This window comes from Tripterygium wilfordii, chromosome 6 (assembly GCF_013401445.1).
Source record: "Tripterygium wilfordii isolate XIE 37 chromosome 6, ASM1340144v1, whole genome shotgun sequence".
Lineage (NCBI taxonomy): Eukaryota > Viridiplantae > Streptophyta > Magnoliopsida > Celastrales > Celastraceae > Tripterygium > Tripterygium wilfordii.
In genome coordinates this window covers 10,770,369-10,781,969 of record NC_052237.1, presented here as the reverse complement: position 1 = coordinate 10,781,969, position 11,601 = coordinate 10,770,369, and the positions used below count along the sequence as shown (strand labels likewise).

At 39.4% G+C, this 11,601-nt stretch overlaps 2 protein-coding genes across 3 annotated transcripts; both read right to left on the bottom strand.

Annotated features, from left to right (window-relative positions):
- Positions 1–368: 368 nt before the first annotated feature.
- Positions 369–4,247, bottom strand: LOC120000806. 2 transcript variants are annotated; one of them, XM_038848946.1, is made up of 3 exons: positions 3,988–4,247; positions 3,106–3,224; positions 369–2,995 (listed from the first exon to the last, which is right to left on the bottom strand). In XM_038848946.1, the coding sequence occupies exon 3, from the start codon at positions 2,879–2,881 to the stop codon at positions 599–601; it is 2,283 nt and encodes a 760-aa protein (XP_038704874.1). In that variant the 5' UTR covers positions 2,882–2,995; positions 3,106–3,224; positions 3,988–4,247; the 3' UTR covers positions 369–598. The 2 variants fall into 2 exon arrangements, with proteins under 2 accessions (XP_038704874.1, XP_038704873.1); XM_038848945.1 differs by having other exon boundaries at positions 3,106–3,219.
- Positions 4,248–5,644: 1,397 nt separating this feature from the next.
- Positions 5,645–10,962, bottom strand: LOC120001087 (biotin synthase, mitochondrial). Its single transcript, XM_038849329.1, has 6 exons — positions 10,446–10,962; positions 10,090–10,269; positions 9,256–9,362; positions 8,084–8,289; positions 7,135–7,274; positions 5,645–6,135 (listed from the first exon to the last, which is right to left on the bottom strand). Exons 1-6 carry the CDS (start codon positions 10,659–10,661, stop codon positions 5,830–5,832), a joined length of 1,155 nt encoding a protein of 384 aa, XP_038705257.1. The 5' UTR covers positions 10,662–10,962; the 3' UTR covers positions 5,645–5,829.
- Between the last annotated feature and the right edge of the window lie 639 nt (positions 10,963–11,601).

Sequence of the window (11,601 nt, the reverse complement as noted above, 5' to 3'; positions counted from 1 at the left end):
AAACCGTCTATCAAATATGAATTTTAGCTATATGAACATTTTTACCACATATATCCCCTCACTTGTGGGTCGGGATCAAACCCACTATGTGGAAGAAGGAGTTATGCAGATACAATCCACATTCAAGCTAAACAACCTCCCTCTAATACCACTCTTAGGAGTTACACTCCACATTCAACGACGGCACAAACCAGAGGCTATAGATGGAAAACAAAGAGTGGATAAAGGCTAAAGCAGATAGTTTGCGCACTCACAATCATGTTTATCATCTGATATATATCTGTAAGAATGAGCATGCATGGACAAATCCAATTTGCAAACTTCATGCTGAGCAACAAGAACTCTACCTGCCAAGCAAGAAGCAAAAATCTGTATAATCTTCCATGACTTTGTATTATTAACGTGAACATTCAGTGGGATAGCTGATTATAAGTTAATTTGCATCAATATCACAAAGAACATAAAAAGGGAAAGGAAAAGAAAAAGAAAAAAAAAACACTTTAAAAGTCGAAACTAGTTCGATACTACATGAATAATAGCAGCAAGAAGCCTTCCACACACGAGCGACCTAACCAGAGTTATTTATACCAGTCATGATTTAAATTGGTGCTGCACAAGTAGTTCGAAAATGGCCCGTCTGATTGCAACGGCTACAATGCACGACTCTCTTAACACGACCACGATCTTCTGCTCGCACTCGCTTCTTTCTTGGTCGACCAGGTGGACGAAGTGACTTTGGTGGGTTGATTACAACCTCAAGAGCTCTGTTGGCATTGGGGTCTCCCTCAGATAACTCCTTCCAAAGACTTTTATCTGGAATTGGATGAATGGTTTGTGAATATGTCTTTCTATAGGTAGCTATAGTGAAACAACTTTCTGTGAATCTGTGGACATTCTGCCGGCAGGAGAGAAGGGCAGCCACAGCATGTGCACAGGGCAAACCATACAACTGCCATCCCCTACAAAGACAACAGCGATTCCGTATGTCTACAATATTCGTTCCTTCATGAGAGATAACTTCAAATTCGGCTTCGTTAGCACGAAGCACCTGATAGGTGCGTGCACGCTCAAGAGCCTCTGCTACACGCCTCTCAGCAGAAGGGACAAGTATTGATGTCCATTGCATACTGGTCTCTCTACGTTCATTGAACCATGTCATTAGCTGCCTCCTAATGCACTCCATCATCTGAATTATTGGAAGCCCTGAGGCCTCCAGAATCCAAGAATTTAATGATTCAACTATATTAGCTGTCAAATGCCCGAACCTTGTTCCTTCAAAATAAGCAGTCGCCCACAATCGCGGAGGAATTCGACGAATCCAGTATGCAGCATCTTGTGATATCTCTTCAATCTCTAGAATCTTTGCTTCAAATTCAATTACAGTCAATGCATGAGCAGCTTCCCACAGCAGATTGACAAGCATTGAGTTATTATTAACCGCCTTTCGGAAACTCTCACTCAGGTGACACATGCAAAATCCATGAAAAGCTGTTGGGAAATTTGCCTCTACTGCCTCTGCGATTCCCTTCTGCCTATCTGACAAAATTGTAAGCCTAGGCATATTTTCCGTATTAATCTCGAGCAGGTTATGAAGTTCAGACAGAAACCACATCCAATTATCATCATTCTCATCATCAACAACGCCAAATGCCAGAGGAAATAGAGCACCATCTCCATCAAAAGCAGTTGCAAGAAGCAAAGTCCCAAGATACTTACTTTTAAGAAAGGTTCTATCAAGGCCAAGGAGTGGCCTACATGCATTCAGAAAACCATATATTGATGCCTGGAAAGATATAAATAAACGCTGGAAATTGTTATCTGTTGGGTTTCCATAAACAGATGCTATACTCCCTGGATTCGTTTGCTTCACCTGTTCACAATATTGTGGAAGTAAGCGATACCCCTCTTCAAAGGATCCACGCATAGCAGCCATGATACGCTCCTTGCCTCGCCAGGCTTGCTTATAAGATAAGGTTATCCCATGAATCCGGTGAATCTCCTCCAGTATCTCTTTTGGCTTGTAACTTGGATTTTCCATAAGCCGTTGCTCCACAGAGTTTGCAACCCATTGAACTGAGGCTTGCTGGTGGCCAAGATGAGATATTCCTCCACATGTATGTGACTCGTGGATGGTCCTGATTGTGAAAGTTGGGACACCAGGGAGCTTTGCTGCATGTATGCGCCATGGGCATCCCTCAGTTGCACATTTGGCTGTGAAGCGGGTCTTGTCTGACTTTATGGTCTGGATTTCAAAATGGAGAGCGATTGCTGTATCCCTCAATGCCCTACGGCAGCTCTTGACATCTGAAAACTCTTGCCCCACAGAAAGCTCGTAATTAGGACTTGCAACAACAGTACGGGCCTGAACAACTTGAAGAGGATCAAGTAAAAGATGAGATTCCTGAATAGCCAAATCCTGAGATTCCATCTCCATCTCCTGGTTCTGATCCACAGCTAGTTCAAGATTCTCATCAAGTTCTTGGCCATCTGAAACAACCAATTCATGGTTTTCTGATAAAGATAACTCATGGTTCTGCGAAGGAAGAGCCAACTCATGCTCAACATGTTCAGGTTTTCGATCCAGTGGCAGCTCATTAGCATGGCCATAATTGTGGCCATCATCGTCTCCGTCACCATGTCCGTGTCCCAATCCTAGGTCATGGTCATGGCTCTGTCCTAACCCCAGATCATGGTCATGAGGATGCCCTAGGCCCAGTTCATGGTGGTTTGGTCCCAAACCCAAATGATGTTCATGGGTTTGTCTTAATTCAAGTTCATGATTCTGACCAAGCCCCATATTATTATGGCCCAGCACCAATGTCTGATTCTGCCCCAGAGCCAAATTGTGACTTCGCCCCAGTATCAATTCATGATTAGTCATTGAAGTAATCAATCAGAATATATTATTAACAGCAATAACTCGCCCACGAACAAAGTAATACCAATTTATAAACTGATAGCTGAAACAATGACTTTCCAACTGAATCGATTATGCCTGCCAAGCAAGAAACCAATGTCATGGAAAATAACCATTTGAAACCTAGAGCACAATCCTCCAAACTAGGTAAAAAGTACACATAAGATAAATACAACTGAAGAACATACCTGATTCAGCAGTTTATCCTAAGAGGCTCACATACATTCTGTCACTTATTGAACAGTAAACAATTTACAGAGTGACAGCTTTTCACGACATGCAACCAGGCGAGTCTTGCGTCACTGAACTTGACAATGAAAGAAAGAAATATTACAACACCTCATGTATTAAGACAAACAGAATAGAATGGCTATCTAAATGCAGAAGAAAAGAATAAATATTTTAAGGAAAGACCACCCAAACTCAACCCGCGCCGCCCAAAACCCCACACTGCTGCTCTCATCACTACTCTTTCACATATCATAACCAATACATGTTATAAGAAAAATATTTGAGATTATAAGTGAAATTCATAGGCGAATGGCATATTCCCAAGACCACAACAAGTCCAAATGTTAAATCCTTCCTCTTCGTTATTTATGAGCAATCAAATAGGATAATCCCAGTCAAGAATCGAAAATGCATGTCTAGAGATAAGGAAAAAGAAAACCCTTCGAAAATAGAACAGAATCTATTAGCTTCAAAAGAAATTAAAAAAAAAGAACAAAAAATCGAATGCAAAGACTCTACCTTGACAACCAATCATGTTCATGTATAACAAGATATTGACAAACTCTGTCAGCTACAAAATTAACTTCGATCACTGCTGTTGTACTAACCTACTCACCAAACTACCAAATTTCAAGAAAAACCAACAGATACCACCAATCAAAACAATCACAAAACATAAAATTAGAAACAGATCAAGAGCAAAAAATACCAATTAACGCCCAAAAAAGAGAGGACCAAAAACCCAGCAGCAAACACAGACTACAGGTCTATCTCGCATATAACACACAAAAAAAAAAGCAACAAATGGGTTTAGGAGAAGTAAAGTGTAGAAGCAGTACCATAACAAAAGGCGCGGATCGAATTTCGAAAGAAGACAACTTGGGGCTTTCGCGAGAGGCAGAGATTGACGATGTGAGTGAGAAAATCAGCATAAAGAATTTGAAAATTGGGTATTAGAGGGAAATTGGCGGGTAACTGGAGAACATCGGGAAGGGCAGACGATGAGAAGGGTTGGATTGGGAATTAGAGAAGGGGCAGAAGAGGGAGTGTGTGCGTTGAGGGTTGAGAAGGGAAATACAGGTTTTTGGGTAAGCAGAGATGGAAGGGTATTTAGGTCAACTGATTTCTTAGGGGTCTTTTAATTTTCATTTGGGCTTCTATAGAATTACTGTTCGAGCCCTTGAAATCTGTCTTAAAATTTTCTCATTTTATATAACACCATCAACTAAAAGTTGTTTTTTCAGGTTTTTTTTTATTTCTTTTGTTTTAGTACTCTATGATTGAATTTCTGATATTGAAATAGCTATTATATTATATTATATTGAGTGTAGAAAAATTAATTATTTGACTCTCATCATAAATAAATAATGATAATATAAAATCATCCTCCAATAAAATCATGACACGTGACACAAGATGTCGAGTAGCGCATCAAAAGAGGATCTACCTCGACCGTTGATCAAGGTAGAGCCGAGGTGCCCAGCCGAGAAGAATGTACCCAAGCACCCCACACGAGACACAACACACGACACCTAAGGAGAGAGCATCTCGACAAGGTGTGCCCTACAACTCACCTCAGTTCGGCTAACACATTACGTCCTAAGTACGAAGCTCCTCGGCTAGCATTGTCCATCGTACAGCCCACCGCACCTTGGTTGGAACAATACGCCCTACAACACAAATCTCCTCGACAAACACTGACACTTACGAAAATTTTCAAGTTCAAGTGGCTGAGCAAACAAACTCAACAACCACTAGCCAAAAGAAGGGAATCCAAGCAATGAAACATGCTCGGACCCCCAAAGGAAAAGCACCTCGATCAACCATAGAGGACCCGAGCAACATGATGCTCTGCAACTTGGTTGGCTTATACCATCACCCCGATCGAACAGATCGCGCATGCAGAGGTATGAGGCTTATGATGATACTAAAAATTACCCTCCAATGAAATGACGAGCGTGTCACCGAGGTGTCGATCAAGGTTTTCGAGGTGCCACACCTACCCCGCCAAGGTGCCGAGTAAGGTGTTGCCAAGGTGCCAAACAACTTTCCATAGAGGTGTCGAGCAAGGTGTTTTTGAGGTGCCAAAAAGGCTCACCCCGAGTTGTCGATCAAGGCCAAGTTGATGTGATGAGCTGAACAAACAACACCCGAACTATGTGGATGAGCCAAGAAGACATCTCAATACTAAACCGAACAGCATCAAATGGGTCTCACTCCAAAGTTTGGAAGGTGAATTCTGGTGAAGAACAAACTCAAATCGAATTCTGCCTTCCATTCTTCTATGTACAACTCGTACAAGTCAGCTGAGAGATCTGAATGTATGAATTAATTTCAGCAGAGCCCAACCTTAAATTTGCTCATAACAATTACAAGTCAATGATTTTCTTCCTCAAAGAATATTGTGCTTACCCTCTTCCCCTGTAGGCATATATAGGTATGAAAAACCAACATGTTAAATTATTGAATGCCAAACATCGGGACGGGACGGCACAATTCTTCATAAGTATCCAAACTACTTATAGATCAAGACATTAAATAATATGAGAAGGATTAGATGTAGCCACAACTTGATGATTAACTTATCATTGAAAGATTCCATGAACAAGTTTCTGAACATCCTAAACAAGTATTTCTAGACTGTAACAATGCAGCAGATACACCCCGTTCAAATTAATCATTTAACCTGAACTGGAAACAGCTTCATCGCACTTCTCTGCGTCCAAGGAGTCTTCATCTTCTGGAAAAGTGGGCTCTTTTGGAATCAATCCAAGGACCTTGAACATCAGTTGGTCTGCATCAAAGTCATTGTTTGGAGTCGTCAAAAGCTTCTCGCCAGTGAAAATGGAATTCGCACCAGCAAGAAAGCACAATGCCTGCTCTGGCATGGAGAAACGAACTCTGCCAGCTGACAGTCTGACCATTGCTTTTGGCATGACTATACGGGCAGTGGCAATCATCCGTATCATCTCCCATATCTCAACGGGCTGAAAAAAGGTGCAAGGAGAAACAAGATGGGAGAAAAACAGAGACGTCATTTTTCAATATGTACAAAGCAATCTTCGCCTGATTTCTCATGGAAAATCATATGATTATGCAAATGATACAAACAGTGAAAATCTATACTCGACGTTTCTCAAGTAGGAATGATATTCTGCAGGTAATTGGCAGTTCTGCATTATGATAGTTCTTTCTGTTCATTTGATCTCAATCAAATTACTATCCTTCATGAGAAAGATGCATATCAGCAATGCCTAACTCATGTCTGAATTATGAGGTTTGGCTCTCTTGAACCATGGGTTTACCTTGTGCATGGATTAGAAATTTAGAATGACTGCATTATGATGGTATTTTCTGTTCATTTGATCTCAATCAAATTACTATCCGTCATGAGAAAGATGCATATGTAGGGGAAGGAGCTAACTCATGTCTGAATTATGAGGTTTGAGTGTTTGACTCTCTTGAACCGTTGAGAATGAAATAATTAATTTGGTCAACTAAAGAAAGGAGAGAGGGAGAGAGGGAGGGAGGGAGGAAGGGAGAGAAGAGAGGATCTTTTGTTAGTCAACTAAGAATTGCATAAAAGCTTAAAGCTAAAATTCTATCTCTTGAGAAGAGGGGAAATAAAAAGTTATACTTTATCATCTATATATGACAGGGATGTAGCAGCCAAAATTAAATAGTGGTCAATACACCCAAGGTAATGGAAAACGAACATTGATTAGGATCTCTAATCTCAAGGACTACACATAATTTGCTTTTCCTGGATGCAACGGACATCGGTTCCATGTAATAGGAGAAAGGTTTCCTTTGCCTTAGGCAGAGGAAAAGTTTGGAGCACATATTATATGCATTCACAATAACTTTCACAGAACAACAAATGCTCCTTTGCTAAGAAGAAATTATCACTACACAAGATTAAATAAAAAAAGAAAAGGCCAACATTTACCAAAAAATCCGTTTGCGTTAAAGAAGCATGGAATCACCTTCTGATCTTCAAGAGGTGTGCCTTTCACGGCCAACAGTGCATTTATGGGAACACTCTCGGGGTGAGAAGGAAGTGTAGCCAGTGTATGCAACAAACCAACTCTGTCCTCATCTGCTTCTCCAAGTCCAATGATGCCTCCTATCAGGTTAAAAGAAAGGAAAGAGTAATGTAATCATTCTTCAACAATCTTATGCAAACAAGCTGAGGTCTACTAGTCCCACTGTGAGGTAATACATCAGGGAAATACTATGCAAGGTTTAGAGACTTCTTTGCATTGTTTTCATGAGTTGAAAAACCATCGTCCGAGCTTAATCAATAATTCTGACTAGTGTAGTAGTCTCGGAAATTGATGATGCAAGTGATATCCAGCTTCAGTTTACATGGATTGTAACTAAGTCAACAAGCTTTAACACCAATAAGGATCAACCATATGTCTTTTTCTCATTCACTTCAGTCCAAGGAAATTTTTTGCCACAAGATTCTTTCAAATCAGATCTTTCTTGACAACTCCAGGCAACATTCTCTGACTCTTCTTTTTGCTATATTATCAAGTCCATTTCAAATACAACATTTAAGGGCCTCTTTGGTGCAAACACCATCAATTGCACCATATATTGAGCACCACTTTTTATTTTATTTTGTTATTTTTAGATTTTTGGCTCATTTGTTTTTGGGCTAATTTATTTTATACTTATATTGAGCACTTTTTTACCTTATTTTACACATATTTTAATTTTTTATAAGGCTTTGGCTTATTGCTCACTAGGTTTTCTGTTATACGCAAGGTCCAAAATCACACCTCATGCTTCTTTTCAGCTCAAAACTAATTGACCAATCAAACTGGTTTCACTTAAACAGGAAATGGCAGGGGAGAAATGGTCAAGGTTTATGGCCAGATCACATTTGTTTTTAAGAAAATGAAATATATATATATCTAAGAAAATCACCTGAACAAACATTTATTCCTGCTTCTCGCACAAACTCAAGAGTTTGCAGGCGTTCATCATAAGTTCTTGTGGTGATAACATTTGGGTAATGTTCTCTCGAGGTATCCAGATTATGGTTATACGCCGTAAGGCCTGCTTTCTTAAGTTCCACAGCCTGCTGCTTTTCTAGCATGCCCAACGTGCAGCATACCTCCATTCCCATATCCCTGAGACATACAAAGACAATAAATGGTAAAAATGACAACACTGAATACATCACAAATAATAAGTAAGAGACGAGAATTAAGAAAATAAAGTGATTTAGCACACATACCAAACTATTTGGGGCAGATATCAAAGTCACTACAAACATGAATAAAAAATAAATGCTGTGTAGTGAAACAGTAGAACGAATATGTACAACCATATGTATGCATAATCCTTAACACAATACAATATGGTAAATGTACGTTCTATGTGTCCAAATGTCAAAATCACTTCTACATGTATACAATTAGTTTACAGAGGGGTAAAACTGCTAGATTATACAACGATTATGTGTCCAAATGACTCCCTAAAAGCATATCTGCTCTCGATTGCAAGGTTAGCATTGATACATCTCTGGTTTCAAGGGTTGAACCATGGATTGGAGGCCTTTTGATATGACTTGCAAGGGTACAATACCCCACATGCACCAAAATTTGGCCACTTAGATTATGTTAAAAATCATAAAACCAATGATGGTAGACTTTGAAACCGGCAACTATATAAACCACAGAACAGGATCAACCATTAGGTCACCTAGATTGAACTTTAATGTCCTTATTTTATTACTTTTGTGGTTATCCAGGGACCTAAAATTGCTTCTCCTCCCCTGGACCCATCATTGTCATAACATATTTTCTTAGGCAACCCACATCGCTAAATAATTTATTACAGTTCTAAGGAGACACATAGCTTTTGGATAACAAGCAAGCTTGTTTAACCTTACAAGGAAACTCATGTGTACGTTACAATATCAGTAAAAAAGAAAATTTAGAAACCCAGTTATGCATTCAGGAAAGTAGCACAAGTAATTTGTATTACTACTCCCTAAGGATATTGGCATCCCAACAATTACAATGACCTCCTCCACTGTAATTTTCTACGTATTTTTCGCTGTTAAAAAACCAAACAGGGTGTTAAGTTGTTACCTTATTTCTTTTACATATTCAAGGATCTGGTTAAAGTTTGTTTTCCTTCCAGTCGTGTCTCTCCATGCAGCACCCATGCAGAACCGTGTACTCCCTGCCTCTTTTGCCTGCAAAAGCATACAAATACAAGGACATTGTGCCAAAAGATCAGTACAACCTACAACGTAGAGTATGAAAATTAGAAAAATGATAACCAATGTATAAGATAAATCCTATCAAATTCAATGGAAAACTGCTAGCACATCAGCAGGTAATTATAATTATAACAAAACAGCATTGCCAGCAACTTCTCAAATATCAATTGTACCAGATGAAGTTGAGAATAATAAAACTCAAAAGCAATAAAGAGCACTTTGCTCGCCAAGGATTAACTCTTAAGTCCAATGTATAGATGATCGCAGAATTATGTACTTTGACAAACAAATTTAGAATGTTAATTCCAACAAAACATAGAGCGCATTTAGATTGAATGTGAATCAGTGAAGTTATGGATTTTAATAAGAGTACACCAAGAAGCTATAACAGTGCCATGGTCAGTGTAAGTGTGTGACAAGTCAACAAATCAAAAATGCCTTTATGCTAAAGCAATCAATGTTGCAATAAAGGAGTTTCATAGTTGAACAAAAATTTCATTAAGCATCAGTTCAATGAAGAAACACACTTAGCAAGAATTGGTAAAATGAAAAAAGGCATATATTTCAGCTTCAAAGGGCAAAACTATGATAAAAACTCAACCACCAAAGGCAAGTTTCATGCATCATTACTTAAGCAAATCAAACAATCAAAAGTCTAGATAAGGTAATGAGAGCCAAGAAAAAAATAAGGGCAACTAACTTTTTGAGCAGCCTCCAGGACAGACTCCTTAGCCATAAGCTTTTGGGCCTTCAGACCAGTCTTATACCTGTTGGATTGAGGACAATATGAACAATCCTCACTGCAACCACCAGTCTTGATTGATAGAAGGGTACATTGCTGAACTTCCCTGAAGTTATGAGCATGCCTGTGCACTTGAGCCTGAAATAGGACCATATTGAAGTTAATCAAACGACAACTCTACAAGAAGTTGTACAGCAAGAAAACTTTGAAATGCAGGGAAAAAAATTTAACAGTGTTTGGTAGTCGAGAAAATGCTATAAATATTGTATAAGAACGAGAGAAAAATTGAGGGAGAGAGGGACAGGAATACAGACTCCATGGAAGATAAGATCGAGAAGAGGAGAATTGTAAACGTTATTGATCTCCTGGCGAGTCCAATCGCGCCTCGGACCTTCTCTTATGCTTCTATCTGCTTCGATGGCAGCAGCTGAGGCCGATCCGGGAGCAGAGTACCAGCAATGCTGCTGCACTAGAATCCCCGGACGCCTAAGCTTCTGGCCACCGAGAATGGATCTAATAACCGTCAACATCTTCCCTTTTTAGAGGATTTCCGAGATTCTGATTTCTCTTAGTTTTCTCGGCGAGTTTGAGAAACGGAGGGGAGAGGGGCGCCGTGCAAATGTGGGAAGAAAGCAGAGAGGTGTTGACCTAATTTTGTAAAATAACTAATCCAATACTATAAATATAAAGTAAAAACATCTATGTCGTCTTCGTCGTCGCCGATCGTAGCATAACCGTCATTATCAAAGATCCTACACAGCTTCGCTTCTTTTTTTTTTTTTTTTTTGAGAGAAGCTTGTGAACCTTCGTTGGGATTATCGATGGTGACCTAGATATGGCGCGATTGGAGACTCTGTATTTTACCTCTCTTTATTTCTAAACTATGGTTGTCTTTGACTCTTTGTTACCATAGGCATAGGGGCGTGTTATGGTGTTAGTCTAACAGCACTTGAACCATGTTGCTGGGCAACAAAAATCATTTTTAAGTCCCATTTTTATTACATAAAAAATCTAGTCAATCCAACCCTAGGCCCTACTGATTTGAGCTCAACAATAACGTTTGTTACTAGTTAATGCGTTTTAACTATCACATTATGTACTCCATATATATTTTTCTCATAGACAATGTGAGGCGAGAGACTTATCTTCTCTAGAAGAATGTGGGATAAGAGAATTAACTACATCGCCACTCGATAGCTTTCAATTTTAGGTATCGGGTTCTTCCTGCCTAGAATGCAAGCTGGGATTTTGACTCTTGGGTCCTCTCTCTCACGGTGATGCTACGGACCCCGCGCAACCCGTCATGTCGATTGTTGTACCAAACAATCACCGTTATGTTGATTGTTGTACCAAACAATCAAAATAAAAGATGAAAATAAGACCACCCTTTTTCAAAGTAGAAAGAAATTGCCTAGGGATTGACCAATCGAGTCAGAGACAGTATCAAGATAGATTTTACAAACTATAGAA